The 15,397-nt window shown below is 41.5% G+C and overlaps 1 protein-coding gene across 12 annotated transcripts in view; it reads right to left on the reverse strand.

Moving 5' to 3' along the window:
• lyst (lysosomal trafficking regulator) overlaps positions 1–15,397 on the reverse strand; it is a 131,191-nt gene that overhangs the window by 79,854 nt on the left and 35,940 nt on the right. For 7 of the 12 annotated variants that reach the window (XM_057847853.1, XM_057847852.1, XM_057847863.1 and 4 more), the window contains 5 exons: positions 9,209–9,299; positions 6,395–8,489; positions 5,381–6,320; positions 5,107–5,292; positions 2,559–2,727 (listed from right to left, as the gene is read on the reverse strand). In XM_057847853.1, coding sequence (XP_057703836.1) covers positions 2,559–2,727; positions 5,107–5,292; positions 5,381–6,320; positions 6,395–8,489; positions 9,209–9,299 — 3,481 coding nt within the window. The remainder of the gene's footprint in view (positions 1–2,558; positions 2,728–5,106; positions 5,293–5,380; positions 6,321–6,394; positions 8,490–9,208; positions 9,300–15,397) is intronic. The other 5 variants (XM_057847864.1, XM_057847861.1, XM_057847857.1 and 2 more) reach the window with 3 other exon arrangements.

The raw sequence follows: 15,397 nt of genomic DNA on the forward strand, positions 1-15,397 counted from the left end.
CTCATTTTTAATTACAACTAATATGTTAATTAAAAAAAATATACAACCTTAGATTAGTTGGAAGATTATGATATGCCTCCTTAGTTTTTGTGTTATGTGGTCATATACCAAAGTTACAATCATTTAAATGATTGCTGATAGCCCTCTAAGTCAAAATGGATTGGACATCTAGTGCCATCAGTGGCAACCAATGAGTTTATATGAGTACCCTATCGAGGTGGGAATCTTGGGGCAGCCAACAATTTGATTACAATTACGATTCAGAGGCTACCATTCGATTATAAATCGATTATTGATGCACCCCAAGGCTATTAGCTGCTTTAAATATTTCGTACATTAGTTTTAAAAAATTGTACAAAAATCCTCTCAGGCTTAAATAAACCACTATTTCACTATCAAGTTAACAGTTCAAAACAGTAAATAAAATACTGAAGTCCCCATTCTGTTTCAGCAGCTTTAAACTACAGGTACATTCAATTAATATAATGTTGTGAATCAACTGTTAAAGTTAAAATTGCTCCCGTTATTCCATAATTTCCCTTCTGTCTACTTTTCGACATGTGAAAGTTTTAAAACTGTTTCATTTAAAGATATTCAAGTCAAGATTTTGCCAATTTAGGAGTATTTTAGATAAAAAGTTAATTAGGTTCATTCGTAAGGTTTGCTACAACAGCCTTCAAGAGAAGTTTACTGCTTTAAGATGGCAGCTGTTTACTAACACCGGCAAGTCTGTCATTTCGCATATAGTTCTCTATATATGTGCTAATGTCGCCGAGTCGGTCATTTCGCATCTAGTTCTATATACATGTGATATCTACCGTAGCATTATGTGGACGTAGTTTGTAGCAACGTGGGCCTTGTTTGAAGTGCTGTCGGTCCGTTCCTCATTGCGTCCCGAAGACCACGCTGACTGTGTTTTAGTTCCGCTTTATTTGGCATATTTGAATAATCAGAATTTGGATGTTTGTGAATCCTCCTTGAATCTTCCACGATGGAATCATGAATAATCTAAGAATCGGAAATTTCGCACATCTCAAGTGGTTTAATTACAATGCCACATTCTCACGACAACAGTCACATATTTTTATTGATTTGTTTTCAAGAAAAACAAAGAAACATTTGCTTTGTTGGTTGTTCTGATACAAAACAACAAATACCTCCAAAATGGACTGGACATTTCGTGCCATCATTGGCAACCAATGAGTTATATGAGTGCCCTATAAAAGAATGCTGAACAAATTACAATGCCAAAGTCTTACGACAATAGTTACATATTTCTACTGATTTTTTTTTCTCGAGAAAAACAAAGAAACTTTTGATTCGTTGGTTGTTCTGATATATATAAAAAATAAAAAAAATCTCTAAGTCAAAATTGATTGGATGTCTCGTGCCATCAATGGCAACCAATGAGTTATAAAGGTGCCCTATAAAGGAATGCTGAACTAATTACAATGCCAAAAGTATTACGATAATAGTTACATATTTCTATTGGTTTTTTTGTTGTTGTTGTTTTTCTTTTTCTTTTTTTCCAGAAAAAAACAAAGAAACTTTTGATTTGTTGGTTGTTCTGATACAAAACAACAAATAAAATGTGGGTCATGTTTCTTGTTGGACAATGACAATAAGGGCCATTGCTGCCAAAAACTGCACAGCATATACAAGGCAAAGCCATTAGAGTAGTTCCGTTTAAAGGAAATGGCCACTACATTACAATGAATACAAACAGCATGACCAAAAACATGTTACCTTCTTAGAAGGAAAAAAATGTGTTCATGTCTTTAACTTTACATGGTAACTTTGAGGGTTTACCAACATGAAAATACTATAGAAGAAGCCATTTTTAAACCAATTAGTCAAGAATGAGACCTGTATTTAGGATTTAAGGTTGGGAATGTTTTCCAAGGAGTAGATGTTTAATGGAGATTTAACTAATCACAAGGTCCAGCTCATGCCGTACAATGAGCGAAATAGCCTGCAGTTGTAAAACACAAACAATGACTTTGTGTGTGTCTAATCAGGCTGTGTCTTCAACCAAAAAGAACAAAACGGAAATGTGGCATTCATGTATGTGTCTGCCAGGGGTTAAAAAAAAAGTGCATAAAATAATTTTGCAGTGTCATACAAGTTTTCAGAAATTGGTATTGCAAAATATCATCACAGAGGAGGATGTGGTATTGTATTGTACACTACAAGACAGTCACTAAAATGTTTAAATACTTAAAGCATCGCAGTAATAATGCACAAAAATACAAGAACTTCAGCATTACTGGGAAAGGGAAACACTTTTACCAAGGGAAATTTGAGGTTTCCCAAGGTTATAAATAAAGAGGTTTAAAGGTTGAAGAAAACGCACACAAGTTCTAAATCTATCAAGACTGTAGAAAAGTAGGAAAGCAATCACGAATGATTTATAGTTATAACCCAAAATGGCTCTAGTGACTGCATGGTGGGTGTTTTGAGATAATAAAACATTAGCAGAGCATTAGATGTCAGCTATAGTTTCTGATGATGATGTGTTGCAGAATATTAAGGATCAATGAGGTGCAGTGTGGTCCTACCCTCTTCCTGGTTGGCCATGTCCTCAGGGTTGCTTTCGCTGTCGGCGTCGTAGCCCTCCTCCGCCTCCTCCTCCTCCCCAGGAGGCTTAACGCTACAACTCTGAACACCGTCCACCTCCTCTGATAGATCGCCTGCTGGGGCCGCCCCCTCCGCCAAAACTTGGAGCTTCTGACAAAATGACGGCAGGAGGAAAAAGAGGGGAAAGAGGAAGTGAGGGTAGAGAACCAAAGAGAGGAAGAGAGAAAAAATGCAGACCATTTTGAATCAATTTGAACAAAATACCTAGCATATAGTATATATTTTTTAATGTTTTAGCTAACACGGAAAGAAAGTAAACACTGCTTAGTTCACTATCAAACAGCTTGTACAGCACTAAGGAAACTAAACCTCCTGGTTTTGTATATCTATTCATCATAAGTGCCTGAATATACAGTGCCTTGCAAAAGTATTCGGCCCCCTTGAATCTTGCAACCTTTCGCCACATTTCAGGCTTCAAACATAAAGATATGAAATGTAATTTTTTTGTCAAGAATCAACAACAAGTGGGACACAATCGTGAAGTGGAACAACATTTATTGGATAATTTAAACTTTTTTAACAAATAAAAAACTGAAAAGTGGAGCGTGCAATATTATTCGGCCCCTTTACTTTCAGTGCAGCAAACTCACTCCAGAAGTTCAGTGAGGATCTCTGAATGATCCAATGTTGTCCTAAATGACCGATGATGATAAATAGAATCCACCTGTGTGTAATCAAGTCTCCGTATAAATGCACCTGCTCTGTGATAGTCTCAGGGTTCTGTTTAAAGTGCAGAGAGCATTATGAAAACCAAGGAACACACCAGGCAGGTCCGAGATACTGTTGTGGAGAAGTTTAAAGCCGGATTTGGATACAAAAAGATTTCCCAAGCTTTAAACATCTCAAGGAGCACTGTGCAAGCCATCATATTGAAATGGAAGGAGCATCAGACCACTTCAAATCTACCAAGACCCAGCCGTCCTTCCAAACGTTCTTCTCAAACAAGGAGAAAACTGATCAGAGATGCAGCCAAGAGGCCCATGATCACTCTGGATGAACTGCAGAGATCTACAGCTGAGGTGGGAGAGTCTGTCCATAGGACAACAATACAATACACTGCACAAATCTGGCCTTTATGGAAGAGTGGCAAGAAGAAAGCCATTTCTCAAAGATATCCATAAAAAGTCTCGTTTAAAGTTTGCCACAGGCCACCTGGGAGACACACCAAACATGTGGAAGAAGGTGCTCTGGTGAGATGAAACCAAAATTGAACTTTTTGGCCACAATGCAAAACGATATGTTTGGCGTAAAAGCAACACAGCTCATCACCCTGAACACACCATCCCCACTGTCAAACATGGTGGTGGCAGCATCATGGTTTGGGCCTGCTTTTCTTCAGCAGGGACAGGGAAGATGGTTAAAATTGACGGGAAGATGGATGCAGCCAAATACAGGAACATTCTGGAAGAAAACCTGGTGGTATCTGCACAAGACCTGAGACTGGGACGGAGATTTATCTTCCAATAGGACAATGATCCAAAACATAAAGCCAAATCTACAATGGAATGGTTAAAATATAAACGTATCCAGGTGTAAGAATGGCCAAGTCAAAGTCCAGACCTGAATCCAATCGAGAATCTGTGGAAAGAGCTGAAGACTGCTGTTCACAAACACTCTCCATCCAAACTCACTGAGCTCGAGCTGTTTTGCAAGGAAGAATGGGCAAGAATGTCAGTCTCTCGATGTGCAAAACTGATAGAAACATACCCCAAGCGACTTGCAGCTGTAATTGGAGCAAAAGGTGGCGCTACAAAGTATTAACGCAAGGGGGCCGAATAATATTGCACGCCCCACTTTTCAGTTTTTTATTTGTTAAAAAAGTTTAAGTTATCCAATAAATGTTGTTCCACTTCACAATTGTGTCCCACTTGTTGTTGATTCTTGACAAAAAATTAAAATTTTATATCTTAATGTTTGAAGCCTGAAATGCGGCGAAAGGTTGCAAGGTTCAAGGGGGCCGAATACTTTTGCAAGGCACTGTACCTGCACACACACGCATAAACACACGTGTTCCAGTAAACAAGTCTTAAGTGTTAAGTGATTCACAGAAGAGGCCGACAATGAACCATAGTTCATTCCACGTAGAGGAAAGACAAGACATTGTGTGAGTCCATGTGACAACATCCCAGAAGAAAAAGCATTTGACTCTGTGATGGAAGTGTAGCCTTTGAGCTTCACAGAACAATATCAAAGGAATCATGTGACTTCCACATACTGCATGACTCACTGGGAAAGAACCTCGCATTTTAGAATTAGGTAAAATCTATTATATAAAAAGATCAAGCTTCCGGTGTTTGAACAGGCTTAGTTACACAAGAAATTTAAGAGCTCACTAACAGGCAAGCATGTTGTTAAGGCTAACCAAAACTCCATCAATGGAAACTGATTGAAAATGATTATGTTCTAATTTTACTACAATACGAGATTAAATGAGTTTTGAGCATTAAAAAAAATCATGAAGTCACTTACAGTATCTCCAAAGGCAGGACTCACCCTCTCAGGCTTCTCCTCGGGGGGCTCTGGAGACGATGACACGTCGGCCAAAGCTACTCTCAACAGAGAGTCAAAAAGTGGCACAGCGAGGTCAGAGCTTACCACCCCTGAGCAAGAGAGCTGGTCTCTCACTTCTAACAGGGTATCTCCCACTGACTGGAGCTACAGAGAAGACACAATGCCATACTTTAGATGCTAATTAATATCAGACTTGTAATTTGTGTTTGATAGCTGAAGAGGGGTTTGATACCTGGTATGAAAGCTCTGAGTCAGTCCTCTGCAGTGCTGAGTTGGCACTGTGTAGACAAATAGCCAATAAGGCCTCAAGAAGGCGAATACTTTGTAACTGCCACTCTTCCTCCATCCTCTTGGTTGTATCTCTTGTTATTCCCTCTGCCGGAGACCTGTTAATTGAATCTGGATCTGGCTCATTCACTCCCAGTGGGGTGACAGGGACTGAAGACTCCGGGCTACTTTTAGCCTGGAGTTCTTTCTTCTTCTTTGATTTGCTATCTTTTGTTTTACAGGAAAGCTTCTGAATGACCATACTCATTAGGCGCAAACAAACATCCAACCCTCCCAGTCGGAAGAACTGCCTCTGAAACAAAGGGTTGGCCAAGTAGACGCACCGACACACGGACCAAATGTCAGCTGCCCGTCGTATCTGTTCTTTGGATGGCAGAGTCACGCTGTCTGGAGAGAGGTATGCCAAGCGTCCACCAAGTGGCTCACTAGCTGTACTGTCGTAGCCTGACGTGTCTTCAGAATCATTAGCTGAGTCCCGGTCAGAGTCAGCCTCTTTGCTAACGCAAAGAAACGCGACACAAAGGAAGAGGTTAATGACATGTAGGTGTGTCTCTGCTTGGCTACGTCCTGCTCCACGGCCCTGCACACTACGATTCTTGTAGCGTGGATATGCTTCCTTAAGCCCTTCATAGAACTTGCTGAGGCTCTGTGGACCCTCTCCAGATCCCCTAGAACCCAGATCCTCGGCCAAGGATGAGACTGCCTGCTTCCCTTCAGCAACAGCAATCTCCAGCTCCTGGATGGTACAGGCCGCCTGCTGGTGCCCGAAGCTGGTTATAAGGGTCTCAAATACCTTTAAAGCTAAAGAGCACGTCGGGTCAAGGTACACTAGTTCTGTCATCTGGTTGAGTCCATTGCAGCTGATGAAAAGATCCCGGATAACCCTGCGATGGAAATAAAAAGTATCAACACAAAATTAATGCATGGACAGAGGAAGAAAACGCCACTGCAGACTTACCTTGATTTGAGAAGTGCAGGTAATGCTTGGAGATATATGAGTAGTACCTCCACAGGCAGGCACTGTGTGTGGTAGCTGCAGACTTGAGTGCAAACTGTAGAAACCCCTAGCTGTTGAGCATGGTGGACTAGCTCAACACCTCGCTGGAGCACTGGGTTGAAGATGTGAGTGTAGAGCTGCCACTGCACTACAGCATTGCCACGCAGTGTCAAGTAGCACACGTGACCAGCTACTTGCTGACTTAGGTGCCAGTTGTCTCCAAACACTAGTTCTTGGTAAGCCTCAAGAGCATCCCACTTCCATAACATGTCCTCTGCACCCCCTCCACTTGGAAGAATTCCCTGGGAGCGGTAGCACAGGCTGGTAGAAATAGCAGAAGGTTCCCCATGTTGTAGTGTCTCCTCAAGGCCTGGCAACTGACTTTGGTCCAAAGTGCAAATGTTACAGGAAGCGAGCTTCGCCTTTTCTGATGGTTGTCCTCCACCAAGCTGGTCCAGTATTAGTCTGCTGAGGACACTAAGAACATGGGACTGGTAACTACGTAAACCTGGAGCTCGGAAGGCATCCAACAGTGGCCTTATTACGGAATGAGGGTCCATGCAACAGCAGATTCCAACAGTCTGTACCCCAGCAAGGACCTGCAATACAGCTGGACCACTGGGCGACAAGCGCTGCAGGAGCCGCAGACATTGGTGAGCACAGGCAGCTAGGCAGCAGCAACGCTCAGGGTATCGTACCGCATCCCCTTCCAATCCTTCCTTTCCTTCGCCATCTTCTTCAAAGGGGTTACGCCTGGCAGCCATCTTAAAAGCTGAGACAGGCAAACCTGACAGATCTCTGTGGTGATGAAGGAAGTGAGAATATTCACAACGACGATGACGACGTCGAGCGCAAACAGACTGATGCAACTGCTCTGATTTTGCTTTCTTGACAGCACTTACAATCTTGAAAACCCCGGCAATTAAACCTCGCAACCTTTCTGAAGCCTCTCCACCTACTTCTGAATCCCTTGCTCTACCAAGTTCCTCCAGACGCAGTACTGTAGCCTCAAAAAGCTCGAGGCCACGGTGTTGGACAAATTCATGGATGAGGTCCAGTGCTTGGCTAAAGAAGAAAGGGTTTGGTATCGAGGACTGCAGGCAACCCAGAAGCACTTGCAATACCCCTTCGAGAAGCTCAGGTAATAATAGTGCCCTGTGACGAAAGCGTGAAAAAGAGAAATCTTCTTGGACTTCTTGTAGGGTCTTTTTTGGTCGAGGAGCAAATGGGTTTGTCTGCCTGTCTAGGCAGCTTTGGATTTTTAGAGTGGCCCGTAGCAGATCGGTCAGGCTGCGTCTCAGGCTATCTGGAAGGGTTTCACTCTGACTGACATCTACTGACATTAGGTGCAAGATGGTGCGCAAAAGCATCCTCTGGACCAGTGCAATTGGTTCTTCTGTCCAGCCCCCAGCAAGCTCCTCTGCTCCTGTTCCACCACTGCCTCCTGGACCACAACAATCTCCAAACTCAGTAAGGATCTCAGTGAGAGTCGGTACAACACCTACTGCTAAGCCAGGACTGTGATTGATGCTCATATCAAATTTACAAACTTTCTCCAGTAATGAAAGTAACACATAGCAGAGATCAAAGGGTGAGTTCTCCATACGATTGAATATTGACATTGCAGCGGGGTCTGTCAAGGTTTCGGCGTCCATCATGTGAGAGCCAGAGACCCTGGGATGGGGGTATGGTGCACTCATGGTTTCTATGTTGGTGGCTGCTGTGTCTGTTAGCTGAGTGGCTTCCAAACGATAATGTAGATGATGTACACGCAGGGTAGAGCCATGTGATCTTCTGCTCCTTGTGCCACTTGGCCCTGCTTTGTCTTCAGCATTGGCCTCTGAATCTGAGGTAGAAACTTGGGAGCGCCGAGCATCCTTTACAGAGTATTTCTGAGCTGTCCTACGTGACCTCCTTGATTTCCAGGAGCCACTGCCAACACGTGGCCTCTTTCCAGATTCCTGTTCATCTGTCCCAGTCTTCTGTCCAGCTCTAAGAGGTGCGGCCTTTACCTCCCGGCTGAGGAACACCTCTAATAGAGACGGCAGGGTGAAATCTGTTGTCATAGACAAATATCATTTGTGAGTTTTATGGAGATCAAATACACCACTCAAAGAACAAATCACACAGTTAAGGTATCCAATGTGTTTAACTTCAAATTTCCTTAACATGTCATTTGAGAAAGAACAAAGACTGGGTAATAGTACAAAACCATTACCTACTTGTTAAAACACATTCAGTGTGTAAGAAAATAATTAAAGTAAAAATGTCTAGCGTCCATGCCACACAGGATCAACAGTTCAATACTAAATACCAGTGTCATCCAAAGGTCAAAGGCTCCTGTTAGTCGACTCATCAATGTTTCATGACTCTCACTTCTGTTGTGATTTACAATATTAGAAAAAACATGCCAAAAAGGTGATAATTAACTATGAAGATCAGGTAAAATATAAACTACTCATATTTCACTATGCCTTATGTTATTCCATGAAGTTAATGTAAAATCTTAAACAGTGCTTTAACTTAGCTAAGTATGGCATTAAACAAGAAGCTCTACAAATATGCACAGCAAACATGATAGATGAAGTCTGCTGTTCTATTGGGTATACTACAGCTCATAGAACAAGGAGTTGACAGGCAGCTGTCTTTTAGCTCATAAAAATTCGTTCCTTGTTACTAGTCACTGCATAAAGCATTGAATCTTAAGGCTGATGATGAGTTAGTTATTCTCAGTTAGAGCATGAACATTAGACATTAATGATGATGAGTACAAACCTGGTGCTTTTTCTTCCTGTACGGGGATCTTCCACACCAGTGGGAGTAGAGACAGCAACAAAGTGAGCAGCTCCTCTCGGCAAGTCAGCTCCTGAGAGGGTAGCAAAACAAAGTGCTGTTACCTCGAAAGTCTCCCTTCTCTCATTTTGGTCACACTCTGATGTCACAATGAGACACGCCCATCAAGACAATACAGTACTCTAAGCGTAACGCCAATATCCACTTGCATTTCCATAGTAAGAGTCGATAATTAATTAGGGGACGTAAAATAACTTTAATAACTTTTAGACAAAAACATTGCTTTTGACCAAATTTGTCAGTAAATCAACAGTACTAGTGTGTGGTAAGCAATGTCACATCTACATGACAGTCTTTCTTGGGAAACCTAGGAGGATTGCATGTCTACCCACAGCATTCCACACTGCAGAGAGAACCAACTCCTTCATGTGCTAATTAAAAACAATCAACCAACTTCATCAAGTGACCATAAACAATGGTTAGACAGGTCAAAGCGTGACAATACAAATTAGCAGTGTGTAACACCTATTCTAAATCATTGATTACTGCACAGATAAAGTAGAATCGATGTCCAAACATTGTTGTTTTCGTCAACGATGACGATAACGAAAACATTTAGTGGATGAAAAAAAAATTCGTGACGATGACGAGCTAAAAACGTGTCTTAGGAGACTAAAACATAATGAGACAAATGCCAGTTTTCGTCTGATGAGAAACAACAACGAGACGAAAATGCAACGACGTTTTTGTTATATGTTCATAATGCGGGACATTTTCACATTGTACCTGGAGTACGTCAGCCTTCATCTTAGCAGTGTTTGGTTTGTGTCATTCATGTGAGAAGTGCTGCGCCCCCCCCCCCCCCCCCCCCCAAGCATCCTCACCGGTGTTAGGATGTGCGTAAAGTTAGGCTGCGCTCCAACTTGCTTTGTTTTCTTATCTTAGCAAGATAGAATATACAATGTTGCTTTAGCCTTTAAGGTCTGTGCCGAGGGATCATCACACACTAAATGCAACTCGTAATGTTACTATAGCATTCCCCTAAGCATTTAGCTTGGCGAGCGTCCTTTTTAAGCTCCCGGGTGATTTTTTTTTTTTTTTTTTTTTTAACATACAGTTTGTGGTGTGCACGTGGGTTTAATGATTTGAAAATAATTTGCCGTTTTTCTTTCCGAGTCTGAATTATCATCACGAAGTTGGTGTTGTCCTTGTAGAAGCTACAACATGTGCCCGTCTGTGAATGTTCATTCAAAATTGTTGGAAAATAGGGCTGAATGATATTGGGAAAAAACTGACATTGCGACTTTTTGGGGGTTTGCAATATATAGTGATAATAAACTAAAAGAATTTTCACCAGATGACTGGAATAGTTCTGTTTGGAAAGAATTTGGTTGACTCACCATGACCACATTGTATTCATATACTGTTTAATCCAGGCTAAGGAGGTTCATCTGTGAATGATGAATATTGATGTATATAAAAGGGATCCAGGTCATGTCTCTGCACACTTGCTGCTTTTATGAGGTAAAACAACAGTTTAAGTGTTCAAAAAAAAACAATTGCACACCCTGCGATTGGACTATTGCACATGCGCATATCCCGATGTCCAAACCATATATTGTGCAGGGCTATTGGAAACCCGTATTTATTGATTTATTTTTGGACTATGACTATATGAAATTTATCTGAGATTTATTCGACTAAAACTAGATAAAGACGAATACATTTTGAAATGACTAAAATGGGACTAAGGGCTGATTGATGTTTCTGCGTTCCGTTGCGGCGGAGCGACGGCGTAGACCCTTCGTCGTCATTGAGCATTCGAAGTTTTGCTTCAAGGGAACGCGTTGCTCTGTAATTCACCGCCAAGTTACTAGAGGAGTGTGGCTTTGTCTTTGTACCGTTTAGGGGACTCTTGTCGAATTCCCTTAGTTTTTCTGGTTATAGATAAAGATGCACCGATACCGATACTAGTATCGGCAGGGGGCGCCGATCCGGCCCGATAAGACGGCGCCGATACCATTTACCGGTCCATTATTATAACATTTGACCACAGCCTTTTTCTCCTCCTGGCGCTCACTACACTCTGTCTCTGTGTTGTGTGATGACACGTGAACACCAAGCAGGTATCGCTATTGGCCTGCTCCAGACCAATGAGAGCGGGCCAATAGCCACTCCTGACCAATCAAAAGAGGGCTTTTTCATATGGACGAAAAACAAACCAGGAAATATGGCGGCGCCACGGCGGTCGGGAAATATTTCCAAATAGAAATCCCGTCGATTAAAATCAATGGCTGCATGCAAGATTTGCGGCCTGAAAGTTTGGAGATGTGGAGTTAAATCGGCCAGTTTCAATACCTCGAACTTGATAAAACATTTGAAGACGAAACGTGAACGAACACAATGAGTTTGAGCCTGCAAGACTGCTATCCAGAGGAAGAAGGCCGCTGGACCGGAGCAACAATCTCTGGTCAGTTCACTTCGTCTACTTTACTTTTATTGTCTTTTACTGAAAGAAATGCCGCAGTAATTTGGGAAGTGTTTCCAAAGTATTGTTGCCACCTTTCAGAAATAGAAATAAGGGACTCCCACCTCCCGAAAAAAAGGAGAGACGGGATGCTGTGGTCAATTATTATTACTTATAATTGTTAGCGTCCGCAAATGCGGAAACAAGGTTGAACCTCGAAGCAGACAACAAGCGGGGGATACAAAAAAGGGTTTAATGATTGCAAACAAAAAATAACACGCGATCGCGGGACAGTAGAAATAACAAAAGGAGTCCGTGACAGCAGGTCGACGGACAAACTAAGACGATAGGCAGCGGTTACAAACGAGAGCAGCACACTAACAGAAAAACCCAATGCAGGGGCATAACAAGCAAAAGTAGCGAGATTATTGTGCCAGATGTCAAATAGCGATCACCAAGACAAATATCTCGGCAGCCTTCTCTGAGATCACCCGTGCTTAAATGCTGCGTTGATGAGCCTGCATTGGATTCAAGTGCCACGCCCCCACGCCCAGCAACAAAACACAATCTAACCAGCAGCAGAATGTGACAATAATTTCATGCAAGTTGCACTGTTTGGACTTCGAGAGGTTTAAAAAAGTTTATTCAGTTCATTCAGAGTTTATTATTATGAATTTATTTTTACTTTCTTACTGTTGGGCTAGTATTATACATGTTTTATTAATTTCACAAATTTAGCACTATTTTGGCCTTTGAGAGCGGAAGGTTTATTCAACTATTGTCTACTAGGGTTTAGTGTACTTTTTCCTATTTTGCAAAGGTAAGCAACAGCCTGACAAAGCCTTGATAGCAATGATTTCACATCCAATTATGTAGCTCTTTGGAAAACAAAATTATATAAAATCGGGGTGGTATCGGTATGGTATCGGTATCGGCCTATACTGCACAGCCAGTTATCGGTATCGGCGCCAAAAAATGGTATCGGTGCAACACTAGTTATAGACAGCAATGGCAATGGAGAATGAACTTGTTTTATTTATAGCTGCTGCTAATCAATACTGAACAGCAAATACAAATGTTGAAGCATAGGCGACACGTCAGCTGTTTGCGAATGTTTGAAAACGGTGTTGTTGTTGTGCTGAACCGGAAACAAAATTCTGAGCGGACCAATCACAGTCCTTTGACGTTCACGTTACGACGTGTTGATGTAACGCATAGTCAGGACTGTTTGGAGGCGCACATGAGGCTACAGCATAGGGTCGTAAATCAGGTCTGTGTCAACGGCGTAGGTCCGCCGTCACCGCAACACAGAAGCATTAAAGGGGAAGTTCAGAATTTTTGACATCAGGCTTGATCTTAGTTAGCGAAGGTTTAATTAGTCGGAGGAGTTGATTTCAACAAATTCCGTGTGGTTTGTTAGTTATTTGTTAGTTTCAGGGCTCTGGAGTGGCTAAGCTATCGTGAGTCAATTGTTCCGACTTAGCATGGCAATAAAAAACAACATAGGGCGGAAAACACAGACAAGGCTGAAAAAGCAGTTTCTGCTCTTGCACCCCTCTTTAAAATAAACTGCTGTATTTTAAACAAAAAGAACTGTTGTGTATGATAGAACAATATGTCTATATGATGCCATAGCAGATTCATGGCGCATTAAGCCCCCGAACTATTTTTAATTTGTCCGTTTTATCCTGGAAACCCCCGTTTACAGACGTCGCGCAACTGCTTTGAATGAATGAATGAAATGTTTATTGTCATCATCATCGGTATCATTGACAGTTGCAAAATGTGATATGATTAGCCCGATGAAAGAAAGAACCACTTTTGTTTCAATCTTGCCGTAAAAAGAAGGTGAGTCATATTTATTATTCGAAATGTCTGTCATTTTATATTTGAAATGTCATTTTTAGCTTAGAATCATTAATTGATGTCTTTAATACTTAGTTTACAAAAAAAAAACAACAACTTTAAAAATGTATTCACTCACACATTTTAAAGTTTTAAACAAATTACGTCACAAATTAAAAATTTGTCGTCTGTAAATAAGTCACGGATATCTACCTCCTATCGCTTAATTGTATTTTTTTCTTTACTGTCGCATTTTCCCCAATATTTTAGATGATAAATAATTGATCCAAACAAAGAAAAATTGAAAAAAAAAATGTTTAAAGGGGTAAATATATGAAAATGAAAATCTCGACCACTCCTTGATGTACAGTGCCTTGCAAAAGTATTCGGCCCCCTTGAATCTTGCAACCTTTCGCCACATTTCAGGCTTCAAACGTAAAGATATGAAATTTAATTTTTTTGTCAAGAATCAACAACAAGTGGGACACAATCGTGAAGTGGAACAACATTTATTGGATAATTTAAACTTTTTTAACAAATAAAAAACTGAAAAGTGGGGCGTGCAATATTATTCGGCCCCTTTACTTTCGGTGCAGCAAACTCACTCCAGAAGTTCAGTGAGGATCTCTGAATGATCCAATGTTGTCCTAAATGACCGATGATGATAAATAGAATCCACCTGTGCGTAATCAAGTCTCCGTATAAATGCACCTGCTCTGTGATAGTCTCAGGGTTCTGTTTAAAGTGCAGAGAGCATTATGAAAACCAAGGAACACACCAGGCAGGTCCGAGATACTTTTGTGGAGAAGTTTAAAGCCGGATTTGGATACAAAAAGATTTCCCAAGCTTTAAACATCTCAAGGAGCACTGTGCAAGCCATCATATTGAAATGGAAGGAGCATCAGACCACTGCAAATCTACCAAGACCCGGCCGTCCTTCCAAACTTTCTTCTCAAACAAGGAGAAAACTGATCAGAGATGCAGCCAAGAGGCCCATGATCACTCTGGATGAACTGCAGAGATCTACAGCTGAGGTGGGAGAGTCTGTCCATAGGACAACAATACAATACACTGCACAAATCTGGCCTTTATGGAAGAGTGGCAAGAAGAAAGCCATTTCTCAAAGATATCCATAAAAAGTCTCGTTTAAAGTTTGCCACAAGCCACCTGGGAGACACACCAAACATGTGGAAGAAGGTGCTCTGGTCAGATGAAACCAAAATTGAACTTTTTGGCCACAATGCAAAACGATATGTTTGGCGTAAAAGCAACACAGCTCATCACCCTGAACACACCATCCCCACTGTCAAACATGGTGGTGGCAGCATCATGGTTTGGGCCTGCTTTTCTTCAGCAGGGACAGGGAAGATGGTTAAAATTGACGGGAAGATAGATGCAGCCAAATACAGGAACATTCTGGAAGAAAACCTGTTGGTATCTGCACAAGACCTGAGACTGGGACGGAGATTTATCTTCCGACAGGACAATGATCCAAAACATAAAGCCAAATCTACAATGGAATGGTTAAAAAATAAACGTATCCAGGTGTTAGAATGGCCAAGTCAAAGTCCAGACCTGAATCCAATCGAGAATCTGTGGAAGGAGCTGAAGACTGCTGTTCACAAACACTCTCCATCCAACCTCACTGAGCTCGAGCTGTTTTGCAAGGAAGAATGGGTAAGAATGTCAGTCTCTCGATGTGCAAAACTGATAGAAACATACCCCAAGCGACTTGCAGCTGTAATTGGAGCAAAAGGTGGCGCTACAAAGTATTAACGCAAGGGGGCCGAATAATATTGCACGCCCCACTTTTCAGTTTTTTATTTGTTAAAAAAGTTTAAATTATCCAATCAATTTTG

Source organism: Corythoichthys intestinalis, chromosome 10, assembly GCF_030265065.1.
Source record: "Corythoichthys intestinalis isolate RoL2023-P3 chromosome 10, ASM3026506v1, whole genome shotgun sequence".
In the NCBI taxonomy this organism is placed as follows: Eukaryota; Metazoa; Chordata; class Actinopteri; order Syngnathiformes; family Syngnathidae; genus Corythoichthys; species Corythoichthys intestinalis.